We start from the raw sequence: 25,612 nt of genomic DNA on the forward strand, positions 1-25,612 counted from the left end.
GATAGACAGCGCACAATGTGCTTTGAGGCAGCAGCCAAGAAAGCTGTAGTCCGCATCTGTGAATACCCATGTGTACACCTGTGTGCATACCTGTGTGGATCAGCATGCTTGCATTCCAAAGGTTTCTCCATGTAATGATCTGCTAGAGAGTGTGGGAAGCCACAGCCCTGTCCTCTATGGTATCAAGCAGGTATGGAGGAGATCAAAACTCCAGACATCCAGAGGCCCCCAGAACACAAGAGACCAAGGAAGACCCACAGAGGGGCAGCCGCGCCACTGTCCCAGTAAGAGCTAAGGAGAGTCCCAGATGAGAGCTCATTCAGCAGCCGCGGAGCAGAAGCCAGGGGGAGTTGCAGTGACGCGCCCGTGAGCTCCGCCGGCAGCCAGCTGTGCCTGAGTGACCGAGCCCCAGGCCGAGAGGCCGGGGGCACCCCACCTCCAAAGTGGCCCGAGCGAGCCCCAATAAGCGGCCGCCAAGGAGTGAGCCGGTGTGTACCCGGACGCCCACCCCCAGATACAAAGAACCACCAACGCACCGATACCGATACTTTAAACATCATTTCACTAAATGGATGGACTGAGCTCAGCCTACAGATGAACTGGTGCCAGAGATCATAAAGAACATCAAACAGTCAAATTCAACACTTTAATGGAAATATGAGATTAATGCTGCAGACAATCATGAAGCTGCTGAATTCATGAACATCAAGAATGCAGCGAGTGGTAAAATAAAGATTTGACCTCAGTGTGCTCAGTGTTCCTGTCTATTCCTAACATATTCCTAACATGATAGCTGCACTTTAGAGCTCTAAAACTGGAACTGACTCATGTTTAAACTCTACATGTTACTCAGTACATTCAGTTCTGACACTCGCCCACAGTCCAACAAAGGAAACATGGAGATCACATCAGTTTGTCACCAAAGTCTAATTATTAGGGCAACTTAACCTGTTATTATCTCGTTAACTCATTAACTGATTAACGTCAGCAATTATTTTAATCACAGTTTTTAAAATCATGATTATTGTGAAAGTGCTCACTGGCTCTGAATATAACAGCCATGGGTCACAGGAGGGATGTTGATCAGTGCTGGCTTGAAATGGGCGTCATTATGCATCTCAGCCAATGAGAGCATTGAGGGTGGGCCTAATACTACTGCAGCGCTCACATGACCCAGGACAGAAAGAAAGGGGCGGGGACAGAAACATGGAGACAGGTACAGATCTTTGACATGTTCATTTTAAACTGTTCCAGGAGGCAGTGTTGATACAACTAAAGTTATCTGTTGTTGAAGAAGTCGGTCTGAGGAACGTTCTTAGGATCAACAAATGACGGCATGTATGAGCCTCAAGACGCAGCATCACAAGAAGAACACATGAGCTGTAGAAAAAGGAGAGACTACGAAAGCCACGGTGTTACAACATGAACCAGCTGTTGGTCTCTCTGGAGACTACTGGGCGTGGCTGGGTAACCATGGTTACCTGGGAGTTGCAGAAACGTGGGACATTTGAAATAAAGTCAGCACACTCAGTACAGATAGTGCATCAAATATGATGCTGCTGCCAGACGTCTGCCTTTGAACACGTCCCTGCATCGCGCACAACACCAAGGTTGCCATGGCGATCACAGCTGACAGGGACAAAGCGCACAGCTGGAAGCCTGCAGGTATATTTAACATGATGTATTTCTCAGTGTCCTGTCGGTGTGTGAGAGACAAACAGCCTCTGTATGTGTGTGTAAATACAGCATGAATATGTAGAGGACATGTTTGTGGATATAAGTAAATGAAAGCTCTGCGTCATTTGAATCTTCTTGTTTCTGTTGCAGGTCTGTGACTGAACTTCTGGGAGGAGAAACGTTGGTTTCATGCTCTGTGATTCTGTGTTTTGTCATCTCTCTCAGGTGATGGACAGCTCAGATGATGACCCCGCCTACGTGGTCAAATTCAAGTCTACATTCAGAACAGACCTGGAGACACGCAAGCAAAATGCCAACATTGTATATGTGAAAACTGCTGCTGGAGCCAGATTCAAGGAGCTCAAGTGTTTACCCAGATCTTACTGAACTCACTGCAGGAACAGAGGGTTGTTGGAGGGAAACCTGTGGAAGCAACAACATCCGAGCCACCAGAGAAGAAGTTGGCCCTGTTGGTGCTTCATCAGAGTGTGAACAGGAGGAAGACTCAGCTGAGAACAGTGTGGTGGATACAGAGCAGAGCCCACCATCAGTACAGAGGCCTGTCCATTAGAGTGCTGCTCCAACATGCAGCACATGTACTTGGCCACAGCTGCAACATCTGTACCTGTGAAAGCTTCTTCTCTGTTGCTGCTCATATTGTGCAGAAGAAGAGAGTTTCTTTATCATCAGAAAATGTCAATGAGCTTGTGAGTCCTAGCAGCTGGCTCGGTGCAGAGGAGGAAGAACATGTCAGTCAGAGGAAGATAAATGCAGTTCATGTTGTCAACTCAACCTGGACTGTTGAAAGAGTTTTTCTTTGTCTTGTTGACTCTATGACCTCAGTGATCTTTGCTGGGCCTTAATGCTCTGAACAAAGCTGAACATCACAAGACTAAATAGAAATGAATCAGTCTTTCATTCTCACTGCTGTTTGACTTCAGCTCTCAATGTCCCACCATAACCCATGGAAAGAATTACTGTCCATCCAGGCTGCTGAACATGAAGCTGATGAAGGTGGAGTATTGTGAGGGCTGATGGAGATGATGATGAATCCAGGAGCAGTGGGTGGATGGCAGCATCAGCATGAAGGATCAGTGTGAGAACACATCATCATCCACAAAGGAAACCAATCTGAGTGTCTGACGCTCTTGTTAGAAAGACGCAGTCCCAGCAGTTAGCTTGTCTGCTAGTTAGCTGAGAGCTAACTCACTTGTACATTGAATACCAAACTGTGTAAACCAGGGGTGTCAAACATATGGCCCGTGGGCCAAATCCAGCCCTTGACATAATTTCATATGTCAAATATTGATGAATTTTCAGGCTTGCTGATAATCAATGTGAGCACGGCTGAGATGTTATTCTGATGAGCAAACCATGTGGCCAATCACTTTCAGAGACAGACTGGGATCATACCATTATGTGAAAGAAGACATGTCCCATAGACAGCAAGGGTAGTGGTAGAGACCAGTACACAGAGAAATGGGAGCTGTACTGAAATGCAAGCGTGTCAGGAAAGAGTGAAAAGGCAAAATGAGCAGCATCTGGCTGCATTTCAGTGATATTGGAGACCACAAAGCTGAGTGCAACATTTATACAGGAGATATACAGGACACGCTGAGAGTAGAACTGATAAAATTAGGAGCTGGCTAAAGTGAGACCCATTTTTATTTCCACCCATTTTCCACTGTGGAGGACAAAAGGTTTCAAACTGGTCCAGGTCTTAAACCTCACGTGTTCTTCCTAATAGCAGTAAATGGATAAAAATAAGGCTTTTATGAAAACACTGAATACAACTTGCTGCCTTTAAAAAGACTAAATGTACAGTTGAGTATTGAACACTACATAAAATAAACTATATATAAAGTGTGTCTGAATGGCAGAGATGCAGAAATATGTGCATGTAGCACAGAGCCACGGCTCAGTGTCTGAATGAGTCTCACAGACCTGAATGTGCTGTTGAAGCCATTTATAATTATAACGTAATTCTTTACTCGTTTGATCTGCTCCTTACCACAAGCCACCAGACGTAGAAGGTTTTGGACTTTTAACTATATTTTCTGAAGTTTTACAACTTTTCTTACTGTTAAAAACCTCGTTATGGCCATTCATGCTGTACAAAGTAATTAGACATGTGTGGTATCTACAGAAACGTCAGAATCTCAGCTAAAAGTTCACAAAACCATCTCAACAACCACCAAACAGCTGAAACAGCAGGTGAACAGATCACACAAAAAAGATGTAAACACAAATCCCCCTGATCATCTGTTTTTTAAACATGAAGCGTCGTTTTGGACGTTCATTTACTGCTGGTTCAGTGAATTTTGGTTGGACAGTGATGAAACCTGCAGCCTCAGAATCTGTGAGAAGTCTGCTTTCAGCACGCAACAGCATTGTTGTGTTGTGTGGATTCACCTCTGCAAACTCATCACTGTTTCACCATCATGTTTCTACTGAGACAATAACAAAGGAAGCAGTTCCCAGGAACTACTTCCTGTCTTGTTAACATAAGAGTACGTTGCCCTTCAAAACACCTCCACTTCTCCTCTTATTAGAGGACTGCCTTATTATTAATCTGCTAATTCTGTCAGTTGATGAAAGAAAAATGCTTGATCTCACCTGAGAGTTTCCAGTGTACAGTGTGGACTCTTCAGTCCTTCAGACAGAAGCTTCACGCCTGAATCCTTCAGGTTGATGTTACTCAGGTCCAGCTGTCTCAGATTAGAGGTCTGAGAGCTGAGACCTGAGGCCAGAGCTTCACAGCTTCTCTCTGACAGGTCACAGTGACTCAGTCTGAAAAATAACAGATAAACAATTACAAAAATAAAACACTTATGTTGAAGCGTAATGAGATACTATTATATTTAGCAATATTTCATCTTGTTTTGTCAGGAAACTGAGCACTGATGCAGAGCAACATGTGGAGAGAATCAGAGGAGAAGAAGTGAAGAGAGAACAGCAGTAAAACAACACTGAATTGTTCAGTGTGCTTTTGATATCAACAGAATGTGTCAAATTTCTTTATTTTGTATTTGTTTTAGTAGAATTGATGATTATCACTTAGATAACAACCACAGGCCAGGTCTAAATTGCACTTTGGTGACAGTTACACCCAGAAATATTTCAGAAACGTGGACAATTTGTGCTCCATTGTATTCAGTATTGAACAAACTGAGTACCGATGACCACTTAATATTTTTGATATTTTATTTGAGTTGTTCCACCTGATCTGTGTTAACTAGAATAAACATTTAAAAGCTAAAGCTATGATCACATATGTACTTACAGAGCTTTGTTGGAGGCTTTGACCACTGGCAGCAGCCTCAGAAGAGCCTTTTTAAAGGCTCATGTTCTCACTTAGATCATTTATTTCTACTTACATTTCATTCTGGGAAAAATGGGGATTACTTTGAAAACATGAACTATTTTCCCCAAAAATCAGCCCTGGATTAGTAAATCACTCCAACATGTTCTCAGGCAGAAGAAGCTGTCTTGTTATGAGGGAGAGAAGAAAAGCAGCTAAAATCAGGTGTAAAAGTAAAGCAGAGGATGAGCTGAATAAAGGACACTCAAGGCTGGCTTGGAAAGGAATGAAGTCCATGGTGGGGATGCAGAACAAGGAGCAAAGATGAATGTGATGCTGAATCAGCAGAAGACTTGGACTCATTTGATTCCAGCTTTTTTTTTATTGACATTTTAGAATCACTATACAATACCATCAACTTCAGCTGTTTACTCAATTCAGCCTTAGCTTTTATCGTTTTATTGACAAAATGCCTCATCTGTAGATATCTATAAAAATCCTGTGTTTCTAATGAATATTTATCTTTCATTTTATCAAAACTAATTAGTCTGCCTTCCTCCATTATCATACATAAAGCTGTTAATCCTTTATATGTCCAATCTTTGAATCTGGTGTCCAATTTATTTGGAGCAAAATGTGTGTCATATGCACACCACTTAAGAACTGCTATATCCTCTTCTAGTTGATATTCTTTTATTACTGTTTCCCAAATTTTAAAAGTCAACTTGATCCATGGATTTTCAATAGTTTTTATTAAATTTTGCAAGCTTCTGTCTGCTATAATAGCTTATATGGGGATGGAGGTCAGACTCTCCTCAATAACTTTCCATTGAGCGTCATATGAAGGATTACATCAGCATATCATAGGCCTTAATTGTGCTGCCCAATAATATTCCCTAAGAGAAGGTAAGCCCCACCCCCTTTTCCTTTAAGTTGTAGGGTTTTAAATCTAATTCGGGGCCTTTTTCCTTGTCATATGTATCTTGACAAAATTTTATCCCATTCATTAAACTGTTTCTGGTTAATTTCTATTGGTAATGTTTGAAATAAATATAATAATTTAGGAAGAATATTAATTTTAATTGAGTCTATTCTCAAATATAAACTTAAATATGGAATTAGATTCCATCTCGCTATATGTTCCTTAATTTTTTTCTGTATTGGTAAATAATTTCGTTCTAATAGTTCTGTAAGATCCTTAGGTATTATGACTCCTAGATATTTAAAGTACTCTGTTTGCCATGCTAATTGATACTTATTTTTAACTTCTTCTGATGGAATATAGTTGTACTTAAGCAATTGTGTTTTACTCATATTAACCCTATATCCAGATAGTCGACCAAAGTATTCAAATGATTGCATTAATTTAGGTAAAGAGTTTGATGGTTGACCCAAAAATATTAAAATATCATCTGCATAGCAGGCTAATTTATGCTCCTTTTCATGGATATTAATACCTTCTACTTCTTTATTTTGTCTTATATATTGAGCCAATGGTTCCAGATATAACGCAAATAATAATGGTGAGCACGCACAGCCCTGCCTATTTGCTCTTTGCAGCTTAATACTATTTGATAGGTAGCCATTAATTTTAATCCTTGCCGTAGGGTTATCATAAAGTGCCTGTACTGTCTTAATTATATTTTCGTGAAAGCCAAATGTATGCAAGACTCGGTAAAGAAAGTTCCAATTAACTGAATCGAATGATTTTTCTGCATCGATACTGATTACCATTGCTTCTATTTTATTCTTTTGAATATGATTAATAATTTGTAATGTCCGTCGTACATTATCTTGTATTTGGCGCTCTCGAATAAAACCTGTTTGATCATTATGAATTAGATTAGGTAAGAACTTTTCTAATCGTCGAGCCATGATAGATGTAAACAGCTTGTAATCTGTATTAAGAACAGATATTGGTCTATATGACGCACATTCTAATTTATCCTTGTTTTCTTTTGGGATGGCAGAGATAATTGCTTCTTTCCAGCTAGAAGGTACTTGAGCCTTCTTTAGGATCCAATTCATTGTTAGAAGCATCACTGGTATTAATTCTTCTTTTAGCTCCTTGTACCATTCTGCCGTATATCCATCTGATCCTGGAGATTTATTTATTTTAACTTTACTTATTGCTATTCTTAGTTCCTTTTCTGTTATATCTTCAATCAAAGTTTTATTCTGTTCTTCATTCAGTACTGGTAAATCAAGAGAATCTAAAAAACTGTTAATTTCAACTATACTACTCTCTGTGTTATTAGCATACAGAGTCTTATAAAATGTTTCAAATGCACTCTGAACTTCTATTGGTTTATTTTTTTATTACTTTTGTCACTGGATGTTTAATTTTGTCTCGGGAGATGAGACCCAGGTGTCTCATTAAGGGGAGCAGCATTTAAGCCAGGAGGTGACTGCTGTTCGTCGCTGGATCGTTGTCTACCACGCGTTAGTAAAGTCAAGCTACAGCAAGTTTAGTGAAGAGTGTTTTCCTCTGTGCGTCGTCCTTAACCCTGTCTCCCTGTCTACAGAACCTCTTGGATTTTTCCCCGTGCGTTTCCCGTGTGGCAGTGTTGGAGTGTGAGCCTGTGATCGTGTGAGTGGATATTCTGAAGAACGTATGTTTTCCCTTGGACTTCCCTGGAGACCCCTTCTTCCCCCACTCAGCTGTATATAACACTCCCCCGCACATTCTTGTATATACACCTGGTGACTTGTAAATAAACTCTTCTTGTAAGCATCAGTACCGGAGTCCTGCGCTTGAGTCCTCCTCCCAACCGTAACACCAATTGCACAAGTGTTTATTTTATCTTTATTTTTCCCAAAAGTTATGAAATAATCTATTCTTGTGTATAACGAGTGCGGTGAGGAAAAATAAGTATAATCCCTTTGGTAGGGATGCAAGTCTCTCCATATATCAATTAGTCCCACCTCCTTCATCAATGTATTTATATTCTTAATTAATGTTTTAGTATTCTGTGCTTTTCTATTGGAAATATCTAGCTTTGGTTGTAGATGTATATTTAAATCTCCTCCACAAATTAGGAAACCTACTGTCTCTGTTACCATCACATCTATAATTTTCTTAAAGAAATAAATATCGCTTCCAGGGGGTGCATATATATTTAACAACGTGACTGGGTTCCCCTCAATGTTTCCCCTTACCAACATATAACGTCCCTCTTTATCACTTATCTCGGATATTTTTTCAAAGAGTAATTTGCTTGATAACAGGATAGCCACTCCTCTCCTTCGTCCAGTTTTATAGGAAGAGGAGAAAACTGTTGTATAACCCATTCTTTTCAGTTTTTCATGCTCCTTACAGTCTAGATGGGTTTCCTGTAGATACACTATTTGTACTTGTTCTTTCTTCATTTTAGTTAAAATTTTATTATGTTTAATTGGATTCGACAGGCCATTTACATTATATGATATGATTTTTACCTTATTTTTAAGCATACCCTTACTATTTGAATATTATTAATGTAACAACGAAATGATGAAGGTGGAGTAAAAAAGAAAAAAAAAAAAGACTTCCAACTGAGGGGTCCCCGATATGATCCTAAGTAAGCCCCAATAAAAGAGGGGGCTTCGAGGGGGGCCTCTCTCACCTCTATGTGAGACAGGGCCTTCCTTAGCCAGCAGGCCAATGTCCATTCTACTAATAGCATAGGTAGCACGTCCGCCTATTTTCAATTTCTGCATTGCCACTTCAGTATATTATTTCGAGATACGAAGTCTTTACCAGTGTATATGGCTATAGCTTGATTCCAGCTTTGATATCATTGATTTCAATGAAGAGCTTTGTGATTGTAGCAAAGGGCTGGTAGCTCTGAGAGTCCCACTGATGAGGTGTTTGTGAAGGTTCGCAGTTATCTAAAGAGCTTAGAAAAAAAGGCATCTGGACATCTTTAAGTTTCTTGAAGTCGTTTCGCCTTTCACCTCTCATCCAAGAAGCTTCTTTATTTCTAGGGTCAAATGTTGAAGAGTCCCAGATTAGCCTGTGTACAAACAGACTTCAGCCATATGAGAGTGAGTGTGAGTGAATGAGAGCACACACAGGACACTCTGATCTCTGAATGTGTGTGACGCAGTGAAAAAGAGGATTGTGCTGGATATACTGTGACTGACAAACAGAGTTTAAAGAGAAAGGTGTTTGGATTAAAATGGATTATGCTAAAGTGAACGTGCTAATGAAATCTGAACTGAATGAAATGTGAAGTGAAGATAATTCAGCTGTAAAAGAGAGAAACTGATAATAAGGTGGGGCTGGAGATCAGTGAAGGGCATGTAAACACCTGATTGGTTGAGTAGATATCAGATCGACAGTTTCACAGTTTTCCCTTATAACTTTAAGAAGATGTGACATTCATCAAGGAATCCTGCTCTCCGGATTATTTCCATGAACACTGAGCTGGATCACATCTACAGTGCTGGAAGTGCCCGTCTCACCACCAACCTCTCTGTGCACATTCACTTTTCAACCCTTTGTGAGACACTAAAGGTGTAAATCTGAGTATTAATCTGTGTTAGTGCGAACACCTCTAATAGGTTGGTTTAGTCTTTCCAAGTCATGTCTTCCCTTAGATCTGCGGTCCAGGCTCCTAAAATCATCCTAGTTTTACAAGCACTACAATCTAGAGGAGAGCTGCACTAACAGGTGTGACTGATGAGATCTGACCTGCAAGGATACTCATGTTTATGTGTGTCAGGACAAGCAGGGAAGACCTGGACATCAACTCTGTCAGGCTGCCTGAGTCCTCTCACCCACATCAGCTCAGAACTCTGCATTATCTACTGAGTCAGACTCAGAGGATCAGGGATCAGAAGTTCTACAAAGAGTAGAACCAGACTTCCTGTATAGAGGTGTGTGGGCCTACTGATCCACAGTGTCAGCACAACTTTCACATCATATTCATCTCAGCACTAGTAAAACATGTGACTGACCTCAGAGTTTCAAATCGACATCGTGGATTCTCCAGAAGAACACACAGCTGCTTCACTCCTGAATCCTGCAGGTTGTTGTAGGTTCCACTCAGGTCCAGCACTCTGGGATACGAGGGGTTGGACTTCAGCGCTGCTGCCAGATAATCACAGCTGATCTCTGACAAATCACAGTCCCACAATCTGTATAAAGAATGAAAGATGTAAGTTTATTAGACAAAGTGTGAGCTTGAAATCATTCAGTGTTTCATCATCTGTTCAGAGCTGAAGAAGGTTCAGAATGTAGAAGTTTAGAAAATGGAAACTCCAAACAGCTGAAGCCAACAGGAAGCAGCTTCAAACAAACAAGAGAAAAAAATGAAGTTTTCACATTGAAGTCGTACATTTATCATAAAGTTGTCAAGTTTTGCCGTGTGAAATAAAAAAAAACTGAACAGGAATCCTCAGAGTTGAACCCTCTGCACAGAGGTTCAGGTTCCTCTTCAGGTCCCAAAGTGCAGAACAACAAGGTTTCAAACAGCTTCGTTCCAGCAGCATCAGCCACAGAAATGCAGAGATAATTCTTTGGATCTCTTGGTTGTGTTGTATGATGCTGTGTTTGCATATCTGGTGTCTGTGTTGCTTTGTGAGGACGGATCATTTACTGCAGCTCCAGATAAACAGAGCTGGACCTGAACCTGGTAGCTTCACTTAGAAGACACTTGTGACGGGAACGTCAGGTCAAAAAAGTGCCCCTCTGACAGCCAAACCCATCTGTTCTCTGATTGGATAGTTACATTTGTGATTGACATGACATTGACCAATCAGATGAAAGGAAGAAAAATAGGGTCAAAATTCGTACTTGTAACTTGCAGGTTTTTTTTGGCTAAGTCCACACACAAATCTTTTTTTACACACACACAAATTTTATTCACGCACACACAAATTCTTTTTACACATACAAATCCTGATTTACAAGTACAAAATATTTATGACCACATTTTGAGCCCATACAAATGTTCTGCAGACGAGTCCATGCGCTCACAACAAAGCTCAGTGTGGACGACGCTGTGCACGCTCCAATGCTGATTGGTTAGAAAGTGGGCGGGAACAGGGAAGAGAGCGACAGCAGTGTTCAGCACAAACACGAAGGATCAAAGAAGAAGAACATGACAAGCTCAGATGGAGGCTGCAGTGGACACTTTTCATTGTTTTAACATTCGCTTTCACTTCAGCTTCACCAACAACAGCACAAGCAGAGCAGCCCACTGACTGCGTGGCCGTGACGGCGCCCCCTGGTGACTGTAAACCATCACAGGAGCTCTTTATCATGTTCTACACTCTCATTGGTTCTTTGTGTGCTTGTTTTTTAGAACAGTAGTCATTGTGATTGTTCAAAGAAGACCGTCAGCTGTGACTAAATGTAGCTCCTACAGCAGTGATTGGAATAACTACTGAAGCTAATCCAGTATCAAAGCTCAGGAATCAGCAGCTCCCACCTCGTTTTCTTTGAACAATTATTTTTAGCTGCTGTGTTTTTGTGTTTCTGCGGACCTCAGACATCCTGCTGCTCTGGAGAACTGAAGCTCTAAAGGCTTCAGCCTTTATCTCCAAGAAACAAAGCTGATCATGGAGACCCAGCAGGTCAGCTGATCTGTGGACAGCACCAGCATCTTTAAGTAAGTCTGAGAGGTGAGCAGTCTTTGGAAGCCTTTACTGTCTGATAGTCTCAGAGCAGGATTTGGATCATTATTTGGCTTTTCTTCTATTATTATGTTTAGTTTCTGCTTCACAGATATTCTCTGAGATGTTCTCTGAAATGTTTCCCACTGTTGGACAAACTTTCAGAGTTTCTTCATAAAGGAGATCTCCTGTGCAGTCCATCTGTGATAATATGTTAAACACTGAATTATGATTCATATCTGAATGTACTGACTGTTAATTACTGATGAGAACATAATCAGTAAATATAAATATGTTTGAGTTTGGCTTTGATGAATCAGAATAAAAGTAATAAAATAATGATTTTAGAGACAGGCCTAACTCAGGCAGAACTGCACTAACAGGTGTGACTGATGAGATCTGACCTGCAAGGATACTCATGTTTATGTATATCAGGACAAGCAGGGAAGACCAGGGGCCCGGTCTTCGTACGTCGCTTACTACATCCAAGACCAAACCATCGCGCTAACCGTGAGCTCGCTAATCCGGTTCCCCGAACACACCTGTTGTTGACGATTAGTACAGCTGGACGCAGTAATGTGACATCACTGGGTGTCGTAAAAAGGGCTACGCATCGATAGTAGAAACATTGATCGGCAACCCACTGATTGGTCGGCGAAAATGTCGAAGGGGCGCGCTCGGTATTTTCCGGCAGCAGAGCAAGAACTCTTGAGTGCGGGATTTCAGGAGTTTCAGAGTTTAATTAAAACGCAAGGGAACACTGCAAAGGCTGCAAAAGCAAGGAGAGAGGGCTGGCAGAAAGTTGCTGACAAATTAAACTCGTAAGTAATTTAATAATAACAATAATAATGGAGTGGGTTTATATAGCGCTTTCCAAGGCACCCAAAGCGCATGACAATACCACTATTCAGTCACTTTATTATTTATTTATAGATTTATTATATTACACTATATTATCCAATATTATATTACATTATATTAAAATATGTTATATTATATCCCCTTTCACATTAGAGCCACAACAGGACCCACTAGAACATGGGAACAAGTAAAAGTGAAATATAAGAATATTCTACAGAATGGTAATATTTATCTCTTGTATTGCTTTTCGTCTCTTGGAAAGAGACCCGAAATAATCTGTTTGTTTGTTCATAACAGCAACCAAGAAAAGGGCAGAGCAAAAAAAAGAAGACAGGCGGTGGTCCTGCACCCCCTCGTCAACAAGTTGGTTAAGTGAATAATACCCTCACGGGAAAATCGATATCTCTCAATGAGCACACTGTCGCGCTGAGCTAAAGGATCCTGTCTATCCCGCAATATACGCTGAATTCTGAGGACTCTCCTTATCAATCTTGCACCTTCCGCAATGGGCTGCTCGCGTAAACGGACAGGACATGGCTGCGACAGACTTCCCAAATCCACCTTCGCTTTTATAGCCGTGGTCTCTCATCTTGATTACACGAAGTAATTTACAATTACTACTCTGAAATATGAATTACATCTGCAATAATCACATACATGTAATAGAATGTTAATAGTACATTTCCCTTTTTTAGGGAATGACCTGTATGTATCTGTGTGACATCAATAAAAGGATCAAGTGCTGCATTATCTTTGGTTACATTGATGTTATTTATTTATGGTGAAACAGTGGTGGAATATCGCTGTTGCTTTCGTATAAATGAAGTGGACATACCTGCGTGGCCGCGATCTAATCCTGTTTACATAAAGTAAACCTGCTCCCGAGCAGGTTTACGCTTACGGCTCTGTTGCTATGACAGCAAGTTCCGGATGAGCTTCGGGGAACCGAACGATCCAAGATCACGCGAAATTGTCAACAATCAAATCCAGCTAACTTACTTAGCAAGGTACGAAGAACAGGCCCCAGGACATCAACTCTGTCAGGCTGCCTGAGTCCTCTCACCCACATCAGCTCATCAACTCTAAACAGGAATGAGCAGCTCATTTCAAAATAAAAGGTTGGAATTGTAAAGAAAACAAACAGAGCTCATAAACTGAAACTGATTTCATTTTTCAGCTGGAACATTTTAGTTGTTCCTTTTTCAATACATACATAATTATATTTACAGTAAGTCTTATCATTCCCCTTTTCCCTGCCAGTCACCGCCAATGTTCCCTCTAATGTTTCATGTGTCTGAGCGAACACACAAACTCCCTGAGCGTCCCTTGGAGACGTGTGCACTGTGGTCACGCCAGCATCTTATCCATCCAAGTTACACGGTTTATTAAAGTAATCAAATTACAGCATTTACATTTATGTTAGACTACTTTTAATTAACTAATTCTTATTCTCATGTATATCTCATGCACATATCTTTCTACGTAGCACTTTTAATTCTTATTCTTACTTTTAATTTTTTCATGTCTATTTAAGCGCAATTTATGACACTATGTTTGCACTGAAGCACCGCAGCAATTTCCTAATGTTGTAAACCTGCTCAACATTTGGCAATAAACCCCTTTCTGATTCTGATTCTGATTCTTTAGCCCACTTACAATGAAAATTAAAAACAACCTTGTTCATGACCTGTAGCATGTTAACACTATTGGAAGTAAAAATAACTTGAACTCCAATTTTGAAAACACAACTTTATTTTTTCTATTTTTATAAAGCTCTGACTTGTATTATGAGTCTGTGGTCTGGGAGAGAGTCTGTAACTCTGTCTGCAAAATACAGGATATAATGACCAATGTTGGGCAATTAATTATATAGTTACTTCTTCAAAAAAGTTACTGAGTTTTGCAAACAACAAAGTTTGTTGCAATAAATACTGAATACTATCGTTGTTATAAACAACAATACTATTCAGGAAGAAAACCAAACATTGCAGATATTTTATCATAACTCTGGTTTTACGCGGCCGATCAACACAATTTAAAAACTTGTATAAAGTCCACACTTTGTCCGTCAACATGCAGCTACCAACCCAAATGGTGAGGTGGTGGTTAGTTATTACTGTCGTTTATGATCCCCTACATTGTCCTACATTTAAATATATTATCCAGCTACAATAGTGTTTGTGTTCCTAAAAGGATTTCATGAATGTGTTATTGTTCATGTCACATCTGTATGAAACAAAGAGGAAGTGAGGTTTATCCTTCATGATCACAAACTGTTCCAGCATGTAAACCTGAGATCTGTGTGGAGCAGCTGACCTGTACGATGTGCTCAACACAAACATTATTTACCATCAGTTACTGTGTGACTGAACCACGTGGGTGTATGAAACATCGCTTTTAGTTTTAATAGCACATGGCAACATTCAGACGTGAATCTATACAGTAACACTTTGATTTGTTACAGTGAGGAGACTGTTGAAGGAACGATGAGGGGAAACTGTAACAGCAGCAACAGAAACCAGGAGACAAAGCTGAGGTCTGGGTTCCTCTATGCTACACACAGCCTCCTGCTCCTGGACTTTAGAAAACACATAAATGTCTCCAAGTACACTTACTTCAGAAACTCTATTAAACTCATTACAAGTTTACTTCAGCTTTAAATTACTCACAACATCAGCACACATGAGTAAACAAAGTAACTCACAGCTACTGTTCAAGTTTAGTCATCTTTAATACAAATATACCTCATTATTATGAATCTCACAGCTACCTGCTCATTGAACTGAACAATAATTCTGTTTGACCATTAAAACAAAATATGTGACTGTAAAAAATCTTCAGACAGTAATTAAGAATCTCCTAAGCAATCCAAAGATAAAGAAAAGTTCACCTGCCAATTCTATAAAGCTTGGTTGTTTGTACAATAATATCATTTAATGATATGTTTGGATCCTGACCTGAGAGTTTCCAGTGTACAATGTGGACTCTGCAGTGCAGCAGACAGAAGCTTCACCCCTGAATCCCGCAGGTCATTGTTACTCAGGTCCAGCTCTTTCAGACTAGAGGACTGGGAGTTGAGAACTGAGGACAGAGCATCACAGCTTCTCTCTGAGAGGTTACAGCCACTCAGTCTGGAAGAAAACAAACAAACAATTAAATCAGTCAAATGAAACATTTTTAATGCCAGCATGCAATACAATTATTGGTTAACTAAATAGCTTCATTAAAACACAACTCTTCTTCTATAGCAGCACTTACTCCTTGCAAGCTCCACCTGCTCCACCATCTGAGTCAGAAGACATGAAAACAAACTGTAAATCTAGTAGAAACATGATTGGAAATCTTCTCAGATCCATTTGTACATTTAGAGCCTGATCCTGAAATATAGCAGCACGGACATTCACAGCAGCAAAGGGTTCTTGCTAATCTGAGCTGGCTTGGCCCTGGCTTATTGAAGATTAAAGAAAGTGGAATCAGCTGTTCAAACCCCCACAAGGCTGCCCGCTGTGACTGAAACAATGGGACGGGTCATGACTTCTCAAAATGGGCTCATTGAACGCAGCACGGATAAGATCTTGAAGAAGCTCATGGCGGCCGTGAGTTCACAGACTTTGCTCTTTGAGCGCAAAACCGATAACCTCTCGGAGAAGCTCGTGGCTCTCCAACGGGAGATTGAGAGACGAGTGACGGACTGTTAGATCAGCTGTGAAATTGACATGCAGTTGTTCGCACCAAAGAAAGCCACCATCATCTCATGCGGGTAACATACCGGCGCCAGCTGTGGTCTCAAGGCTGGAGCTGAACATAACAAATCTCACCCTGATAACAGACGGTGTTTAGACTGTTCCTTCCCATCCTAAGCATGCTTATCCCCTCCCGGTGCAGACGGTGGGTCGAGGGGACCAGCGCAAATGCTGCAGGCCCGGGTGCGCTGTCTACACCGGCTGTCTCTCACCTTTTACCCATCCCTGTTGCTTGTCATGTGTTTCTATGGCGCATTAAGAGTTTTCATGTGCTCTGCGCTAAGGTCATTTTTTTGGTCTGTTCTCAAACTGATCTCCCTGTTGGAGCTCAGTCTGGGGGGAGTTCTTTTTTCTCCTCATCTTTCCTGATGTTGTGCATTTTCTGCTGTTCGGTTCCGGGTCGCTGCTCTAGCGGCTGACCGGCCAGCTACCTAGCCTGACCCGTCTCCCCAATGTGATGTTTGTGTATTGTATGTACGGTTGGAAAGCTCAGTATCCTAATTGCCCCTTGAAAATAAATACAGTGTTCTGAATCTGAATCTGAAAAGATTACAGAAGACGACTCTGTTCAGTAAATATTACGCTCATGCTGTCACCAAATACCAAAGGTAGGTAAAACTCTGGTTGTTGCAGCCATTCAGTATGACATGCTTTGTACTGTCCTGCTGCAGTTTGTGACACCTGGTTGATGAGTTGTGAAGGATGATGAAACAAACGCTTCACTCAATGTTTTTCTTCTAAACTGGATGTAATTTGGGCAGCCGATAGTTTTCCTTAATCTATCCCAGCTGCAAATAGGAACACAACAAATAACTAACTTTACCCACTTGGATCCTTATCATTCAAGATTGTGAAAAGATTCTCTACACAGAGAATACTGGGGATGTTAGATGAGAGAGATGGAAGATGATGAAGGGGAAGAGTTTTCACAACTTGAGGCCTTTTGTCTTCACTGTATAGGACAAAGAAGACAGGAAGGGAGGGAGAAGTGAGGAGAATAACACACAGGAAATGGTCATGGGCAGACTCAAACCAGGCCCTGGAGTCACGACTCTAACCTTCAGTACATGGGTCACCTGCTCAGCCAGGTAAGCTACAGCAGTCAGCAGTGTGTGAGTTAATTTGAAGACAATGATGACTATAAGTCAGGTAAAAAAAAAAAATACTATCATCAACCAACAAGGGGAAAACAGTGAGCTTGAATGGCCAAGCTTTGACCAAGGGTGGCTCACTCCTCGGTCTTCTTGCCCAAGGAGTGAACCACCCTGCATGGCTATCAATGTGGTGCAACCAAGGCCATCATACAGTACAGGCCATCCAAGCTGATTTTAACTTTTCGTCCCAGATACCACCTTAGAAATCATCTAGATTAGGATATGTTGGCTGTTCTAGATCCAATCACAACAAACAGAGAGCTGCTGTGTGTCCAAGGTGAACAGGAAGAATATATACATGCATAAAGTCAATAAAGTCAGAAGGTTTGCTTTAGACTGTGCTGCAGTTCATCATCAAACAGGCACCATGCTGCCAACAAATGGCATCAAGTCTGACTTGAGGTTTTTGTTCTTTTTTTTTTAATCAAGATTAAATTTTATAGCAACCACAGCAGAGATGACCAGGGAAGGTGTGCTTGAGGGGATATAGCTACAACAGCTGGTTTCAGACTGAAGATGAACTGAGGTGCTGCACCCAAGTCTGCAGGTTCAGGGAGGGACAAACATCTGCTGCAACCAGATTGGAGTGAGAGGAGAGAGCAGGCCAACAACAACAAAGAAACAACAAACACACTGTGGAAGACCGAAGCAGAGTTTAGTTTAAAGTGGAACTAAGGATGTTTCTCTGGCTGCCAGGATTCACTGAGTAATTCAAATGCTTTCTTTAATGCAGGACCCACCATGCATGTAAACGCAAGTGTTTCACCAACATTTGTGACTAAAAATAGACCTGCAGTAGAAATGTATCTAGGAGCATACATGTGAATATAAAGTATCACAACATCAGGCACATGCAGCCTAAGTGTTTAAACAAAGACTGATAACATAACAGCAGCAGTGATGATCAGAGTTTATGGTGAATCCAGCGTCTCGAGTTCTGGAGGCATCAAAGAGGTTACAGTTGTATTGGAGAAATCCCAAAACTTTAGGATACAAATTCATACAAAGACAGAAAACCTGGTGAAATAAATTACTGACACAGTTGGATGTTAAAAGTAAAGACATGAGTACAAATGTACTCACAGAGCTTTGTTGGAGGCTTTGACCACTGGCAGCAGCCTCAGAAGAGCCTCCTCTGAAGCAGAGTATTTCTTCAGGTCAAACACATCCAGATCTTCTTCTGATGACAGTAAGATGAAGACCAGAGCTGACCACTGAGCAGGAGACAGTTTACCTGTGGAGAGACTTCCTGATCTCAGGGACTGTTGGATCTCCTCCACTAGAGAACGATCATTCAGTTCATTCAGACAGTGGAACAGATTGATGCTTTTCTCTGCAGACAGATTCTCACTGAGCTTCTCCTTGATGTACTGAACTGTTTCCTGATTGGTCTGTGAGCTACTTCCTGTCTGTGTCAGCAGGCCTCGTAGGAGAGTCTGATTGGTCTGCAGTGAAAGACCCAGGAGGAAGCGGAGGAACAAGTCCAGGTGTCCATTTGGACTCTGTAGGGCCTTGTTCACAGCACTCTGGTGGAGAGATTGTAGGTTCGGTTTGTTAAATAGTTTAGACCATGTAGAGGTTGTTTGTTGTTGTTCCATCAGATTGAGTCCAGAGTTGCTGAAGGTCAGATGGACATGAAGAGCAGCCAGAAACTCCTGAACACTCAGATGGATGAAGCAGAACACCTTGTCCTGGTACAGTCCTCTCTCCTCTTTAAAGATCTGTGTGAACACTCCTGAGTACACTGAGGCTGCTCTGATATCGATGCCACACTCTGTCAGGTCTGATTCATAGAAGATCAGGTTTCCTTTCTGCAGCTGAACAAAAGCCAGTTTTCCCAGAGACTCCATCATCTTCCTGCTCTCTGGACTCCAGTGTGGATCTGTCTCAGCTCCTCCATCATACTTGACCTTCTTCACTTTGGCCTGAACCACCAGGAAGTGGATGTACATCTCAGTCAGGGTGTTGGGCAGCTGTCCTCCCTCTCTGGTTTCCAGCACATCCTCCAGAACTGTAGCAGTGATCCAGCAGAAGACTGGGATGTGACACATGATGTGGAGGCTTCGTGATGTCTTGATGTGGGAGATGATCCTGCTGGCCTGCTCCTCATCTCTGAATCTCTTCCTGAAGTACTCCTCCTTCTGTGGGTCAGTGAACCCTCTGACCTCTGTCACCATGCCAACACAGTCAGGAGGGATCTGATTGGCTGCTGCAGGTCGTGTGGTTATCCAGAGGTGAGCAGAGGGAAGCAGTTTCCCCCTGATGAGGTTTATCAGCAGCACATCCACTGAGGTGGACTTTCTAGGGTCAGTTAGGATTGTAGTTTTGTGGAAGTCCAGAGGAAGTCGACACTCATCCAGACCATCAAAGATGAACACAACCTGGAAGTCTTCAAAGCTGCAGATTCCTGCTTCTTTGGTTTCAGTAAAGAAGTGATGAACAAGTCCCACCAAGCTGAACTTTTCCTCTTTCAGCACATTCAGCTCTCTGAAAGTGAATGGAAATATGAACTGGATGTCCTGGTTGGCTTTGTCTTCAGCCCAGTCCAGGCTGTATTTCTGTGTTAAGACTGTTTTCCCAATGCCAGCCACTCCCTTTGTCAGCACTGTTCTGATTGGTTCATCTCTTCCAGGTGAGGCTTTAAAGAGGTCTTCTTGTCTGATGGTTGTTTCTGGTCTGTCTGGTTTCCTGGATGCTGTTTCAATCTGTCTGACCTCATGTTCATCATTGACCTCTGCAGTCCCTCCCTCTGTGATGTAGAGCTCTGTGTAGATCTGATTCAGGAGGGTTGGGTTTCCTGCTTTAGCGATGCCCTCAAACACACACTGGAACTTCGTCTTCAGGGTGGATTTAAGGTTACGATGACAAACTGCAGCTTGAAGCTCTGAATGAGAAGAAAAATAAACACTCAATTCCAAAAAGAACTAATCTTTAAAACATGTTGCTCCATCTTCCATCTCTGGAAAATGTTCATTTATCCAGCAGCTTAAATCTTTAGATAAATCCTCTTACTGCTCTGCAGACGGTCAGCCAGCTCCTCCTGCTTCATTCTCATCAGGAAGTCCACTGTGATCTTCACAAATGCCTCTCTGCTGCTGCTCCTCTGACTCTCTAAGCATTCTGGGTAATCTGGACTCAGAACCTTCTGGATCTTCTTCAGCTCGTTCTTCACAAAAGTGATGATGTTGTCCTCCAGCAGCTGGAACAGAATATTTATGAATGAGCCAATCAGACTGAAATCATGGAGCCAAACATCAGATCCATGTTGGACACATTGACGATCCACTGGTCTACAAAGAGCAGCATGGAGATGACTGTGAACAGAACAGATGTAACAGTAGTTGTTGTACATGTACAGACCATAAATATGGAGTCCAGCTGTGTTTGATGCTGCTGGGCAGACTGACCACTGGGAACCTCTGAGCTCTGCTGGTCCACTCTGTGGAGGAACCATGAAGGATTAGATCCACACAGGATAAAGATCCAGGAGTTTCTGCTCAAATAACTTCATCTGAATCAAGTCTGTCAAGTTTTAAACTCTCAGATTGTGAACATATCAGTAATTTTCAGTCTGTTTTCATGGACGTCCTTTCAGTGGTGATGTCAGGGATGATTTTGAAGAAGCTCATCAAACTGAACCATCAGCAGATCACTGCTCCAAAACCAGAACATGATCCGAGTCTCCCTCCACCACCAGAACACCAGCTTTACTAACGTGGTAGATCAGTGTAGTACAGATCAATAACTGATGAGTCATTTGATCAAAATCACTGAGTGCTTCACGTCTGACCCTCTGATGCTTCTGTAGACATTTTGCATATTTAATGAATGTCTGACAGTTTTACATTCATTCTATGAACACAGTGGAAATGTTGTGTTATAGTCTCCATGTTGTTTCCAGCATCATAAATTCTTAAGTTCAGAAAATTAGATTCTTTCTTCACAGCTGAAAAACAACAACATTTATTCTCTATTGAAATCTGCATCGTCCACTCCAAAGGTCACAATCTGAAGGTAACATCTGGTTTTGTTCCCTGTGGTTAACTCTGAGCATCAGTATGGTGGGATTTATCCACTACATCCACACCACTGTGGTTCAGTGTTGTCCTGATGGAGTAACAGCAGCCAGTATGATCCAGGCTTTAGCTGCTGGGTCTCTGTGTGACCTCTCAGACTGTTTAACAGATCAGACACAAAGAGAATCAGAGCAGCTCTGTTCTTTAAAGACAAACATGAACCCACTCAGGTCACACTTTCCCCACAGATATGAGCATCACTGTCCTCAAACAGCAAATGACCAAGTCGAACATTTGGATCTTTTCTCTTTCATTGTTTTCTTTTTAATGAATCTTTGTAACAATCTGAGGATGTTTCAGGTCATATTTATCCAGGAAACACAAACATGTAAAGGAGTCATCACAGCTCTCTGACCTCGTTGCTCCAGGTTCACCACTGAAGTCTGGATTTTCGCCTTTGGACCAGTCACTCCTCACAGACGGACAGCTGGACCCTGCAGACTGTGACCTCTGACCTCTGCAGACACAAACATGATTGAAGCAGCTGTGATCACACAGACTGCAGATAATGCAGCTGTTTCCTGTCAGTAACATCCTCTTAGATTAGAGTTCAGCTTTTTACAGGAAAACTGGACAAAACTGATTTTTGTTACAAACTCATTTTCATTTCCTCTCAGCTCACAAACACAGTCAGACAATCAACCAGAGTCAACACTGATTATAATGTCAGTGCAGAATTATTTCTGTTACTCAGTGAGTTCAGCTCTCTGACCTCGTTGCTCCAGGTTCACCACTGAACTCTGGATTTTGACCTTTGGACCGGTCACTCCTCACAGACGGACAGCTGGACCCTGCAGACTCTGCTCTGTCCTCCTCTTCCTCCATCATCATCTTCAGTCAGTCTGAGAGGTAAACCACAAACACTCAGTGAGTTCACATTAACAGGAGGAACTGAGTTACAGTCGCTGACCTCTGACCTGTCATGTAACATAGAAACCAGGTCAATATGTCTGTAGGTTCAGTCATCCAGGTCATGCGATCTAAGGAGCTTGGAGAGAAAAGAGACGTCTTTAAGTTTCTGGAAGACGTTTCATCTGAGAAGCTTCTTCAGCTCTAAAACCAAACGGTGGAGAGTCCCAGATATTTAAACCTGAGAGGGAAAGAAAGCATGTCGCTGACCCACCACTGATGTTATTTCAAGGAGGAAACTGAGAGCCTTTGCACCAGGAGCACAAACATCAGCTCCAGCAATGATCCACTGATGTGTTTTTATTCCATGTATGAATGTTGTTATTGACAGAGATGACGTTTGTGTGTCAGTGATGCAGTGACTGTTGTTGTTACCTGTACAGGCTGGTTAGACTCTATGAAACAGATCATACAGATCTCTGCATGTTAGAAGAGACTATTAAAGGTCATGAATGAGACAAAGGCAGGGAGGCGTCCTTTACAGCTAAACAGCAGAGTGAGAGAACAGCCAGCACCTCTACATTTATCACATTATACAGCACATGTATGATACTGACAGGGATGAGAAGAATTTAGTGATTCTGATCCCATCATTGATATTACTTATTGATTCTCAGTAGCTCTGCTCTGACAGTCACCACCATCACTGAGCAGCATATCAAAGACATTTGTGCACATTAACTGCATGTTGTGGCTCAAATGTTTGTGCATGTTGGAGGCATTTCCTCTTTGTTGTGATCAGTGTTGGTCATTACTCAAAACAGTCATTATTACACATATTACACAGAACACTTTGATTAAAAGTAATGGAGTACGTTACTTCATTACTCCTCATAACATTACTTTGATGTTACTGTGTGAAATGAACAAATGAGCATGTAACAACATGAAGCTGAGGTACAGCCCCACACACCAACACAGATCCTGATGAGGTCACGTGATGTTTCTCTGAGTGTTTATGAACACAAATCAAAGATGAAACAGCACAAAGACACTTCAAAGTGATTCTACTGTAGAAACATGAACAGGTAGAAACCTGCAGCCTGACTGCTCATCACTTTGTTACCTGTTCAAGTTCAGCAGCAGCAGCTCACTTTATCACGGTGCTGGTCTGGGGTCAGTGTTTACTCAGCTTTAACCTCACTCTGGGTTCTTGGCTAGCTTAGCGTTAGCTTAGCGTTAGCATGCTGTGTGCTAGCTTAGCGTCAGAGCTCTGCAGGTGTCTCGTGTGTAAATATTAATCACAGTGAGAGTAAAGGAGGTAAAGGGCTGTGACGTCATCACGTACGCTGCGTCCTCTGTGGGCTCTGAGTGAACTCAAAGTACAAACTACAAGTACACAAACACGAACGTAGCTCAGAGTGGCGGACACACTCGGCCTCGTTGGTCCAGCTGTGAGTCCGTTACCGTGAACTATGGAGCGGCAGATTTGTGCTGAACTAAGCTGCACACAGCTGATGTTAGCCAGGAAACATTACACACTGACTTTAATGGAGAGACCGGAAATACAAACACACACAGTTTGTTGTGTGAAGAAATCAAACACGAGCTGAACAAACAGTAAAGTTCCTAAAGACAAACTGTTAAAGGAGGAAACAAAGCAAACTTACAGTTTCTTCACACACCAACAACAAGCTCCACTCCACGAAGTTCAGGAAGTGAAAATAAACTTTGAGCAGGAAGGAAACACCCAAAGAGACGTTTGAGGACAATAAGGAGCATTGGAACACTGTGCTGCGTTCAGGTGCACCTGGGAAACTCCAAACCTCTGGCAGGCTGTGATTTATTTCTGCTGGTTTTCCTGTTTGAAGCACAAACATCCGTCATCACTTTGTTGTTGTTCTTCCTGCAGCGTTTAAATGTTTCAGCACTGAACTGATGTTTCTTCAAAGCTCATTTCAACCTGTTGAAGTCATGAATGAAAGTGCAGACTGAGAGTGGATCACATGATGTTTGAGGTGTGTCATGTGACATGTTCAGTATTGTCACACATGTCTAGATTGTCCCTGATATCATAACTGCTCAAACACTGATGATTATATTTGAAGAATTATTCCTGATGGCAGCAAAGTTTGAATGGAGCTCTCTGTCTGTGCTGATTTGTCGCCCTCTGGAGGTCAAAGCACAAACTGCATGATGTCACTGTAACCACCACAGTGACAGGAAGTGTTTTTATGACTGAAACACTGAAATGATGCTAACGGCTGTCGTTAGGCTCACTGACAGCAGTGCTGATGTGTTCATGTCAAACACTGGCTCAGGTCAGACTCCTTCATCCTTCTCCAGCGTGAGGCCGCCCTCAGACCCACAGGAGCTCTGACCTTTGACCTCCTGACCCTAACCATTTTAGTCTTGTTGCATCTTTAAATGCAAATCCATCCAAACTGTAGCCGAGCAAAAGAAGCTGGAAGTTGTTCTATGAATGATGTTGTTGAAGGAGCTTGGAAAGAAAAGCGTCTGGACTTCTTTAAGTTGCTTGAAGAGGGACATGGACGTCTTAACGCCCACTCACATCCTGGGACATTTGATCACAGGAAATCACATGATAGCATGGGGCTAGATCTCACAATGGGTTCACCCAAGACACGAGTAGTTCTTTATGTTTCTCGTGCACGGGAGAGAACTGGACCAATGCCGTTCCTTCGCTTGACCACAGTCGCTCTCGTCCGTTCCCTCGTAACACTGCTCTTTTATTGAGGTTACATGAACATACATAGGTTCATTAACATACACGTGAACAAAGGTACCAGTCTGTATGTTATGTAGGTGTGTGTGTGTGTGTGTGTGTGTGTGTGTGTGTGTGTGTGTGTGTGTGTGTGTGTGTGTGTGTGTGTGTGGAGTCAGAGTGTGACCCATAAACGACTTCCCTAAACCTGCTGGTCTGGAAGTCCAGCAGTTCATCTAAACAAAAGGCACTTAGACTAAAACAGACATCCTACCACAAAACAATAAGAAGGTAGCACCTCTCCCATCATCCCAGGACGTGGGTGTGAATGCCAGAACACTCTGGAGTCACACAAAGTCTTTAAAGACTACTATCATTACACAATTGGTTCTACACCTCTGAGCATATATGGTTAGATATTCCCCAATAACAATGACAATGATAAAATATAAATCCAACAATGGTTTTCAGGGTTTTTATCGTTAACTTCGTTTCCCTGGGTCTTTCCCGTGTTGTAGTCGTGTGTCTTATTTTGAAAGAAATGTTTACGCGTTACCATAGCGACCAGAGAGCATTAAGGCTGCAGACAGGTGCATCCAACCAACATTTTATTTTCCCTTATTTGA

The 25,612-nt window shown here is 41.9% G+C and overlaps 2 protein-coding genes across 2 annotated transcripts in view; one reads left to right on the plus strand and one right to left on the minus strand.

Annotated features, from left to right (window-relative positions):
• Positions 1-24,070, minus strand: part of LOC113018054 (NACHT, LRR and PYD domains-containing protein 3-like) — a 32,779-nt gene extending 8,709 nt beyond the window's left edge. Inside the window, exons 1-9 of the mRNA XM_080296964.1 lie at positions 23,932-24,070; positions 22,125-22,254; positions 21,768-21,869; positions 20,697-20,775; positions 20,349-20,535; positions 18,420-20,220; positions 15,397-15,570; positions 9,920-10,099; positions 4,294-4,467 (exon numbers count right to left, since the gene is read on the minus strand). Of these exons, the coding sequence (XP_080153090.1) occupies positions 4,294-4,467; positions 9,920-10,099; positions 15,397-15,570; positions 18,420-20,220; positions 20,349-20,535; positions 20,697-20,775; positions 21,768-21,869; positions 22,125-22,243 (2,816 nt within the window). The 5' untranslated portion in view covers positions 22,244-22,254; positions 23,932-24,070. The remainder of the gene's footprint in view (positions 1-4,293; positions 4,468-9,919; positions 10,100-15,396; positions 15,571-18,419; positions 20,221-20,348; positions 20,536-20,696; positions 20,776-21,767; positions 21,870-22,124; positions 22,255-23,931) is intronic.
• The window catches only part of LOC113011595 (NACHT, LRR and PYD domains-containing protein 3-like), a 604,422-nt gene that overhangs the window by 299,931 nt on the left and 278,879 nt on the right, over positions 1-25,612 (plus strand). The window lies entirely within an intron of this gene.

The sequence above is a fragment of the Astatotilapia calliptera genome, chromosome 3, assembly GCF_964374335.1.
Source record: "Astatotilapia calliptera chromosome 3, fAstCal68.1, whole genome shotgun sequence".
NCBI classification, from domain to species: Eukaryota; Metazoa; Chordata; class Actinopteri; order Cichliformes; family Cichlidae; genus Astatotilapia; species Astatotilapia calliptera.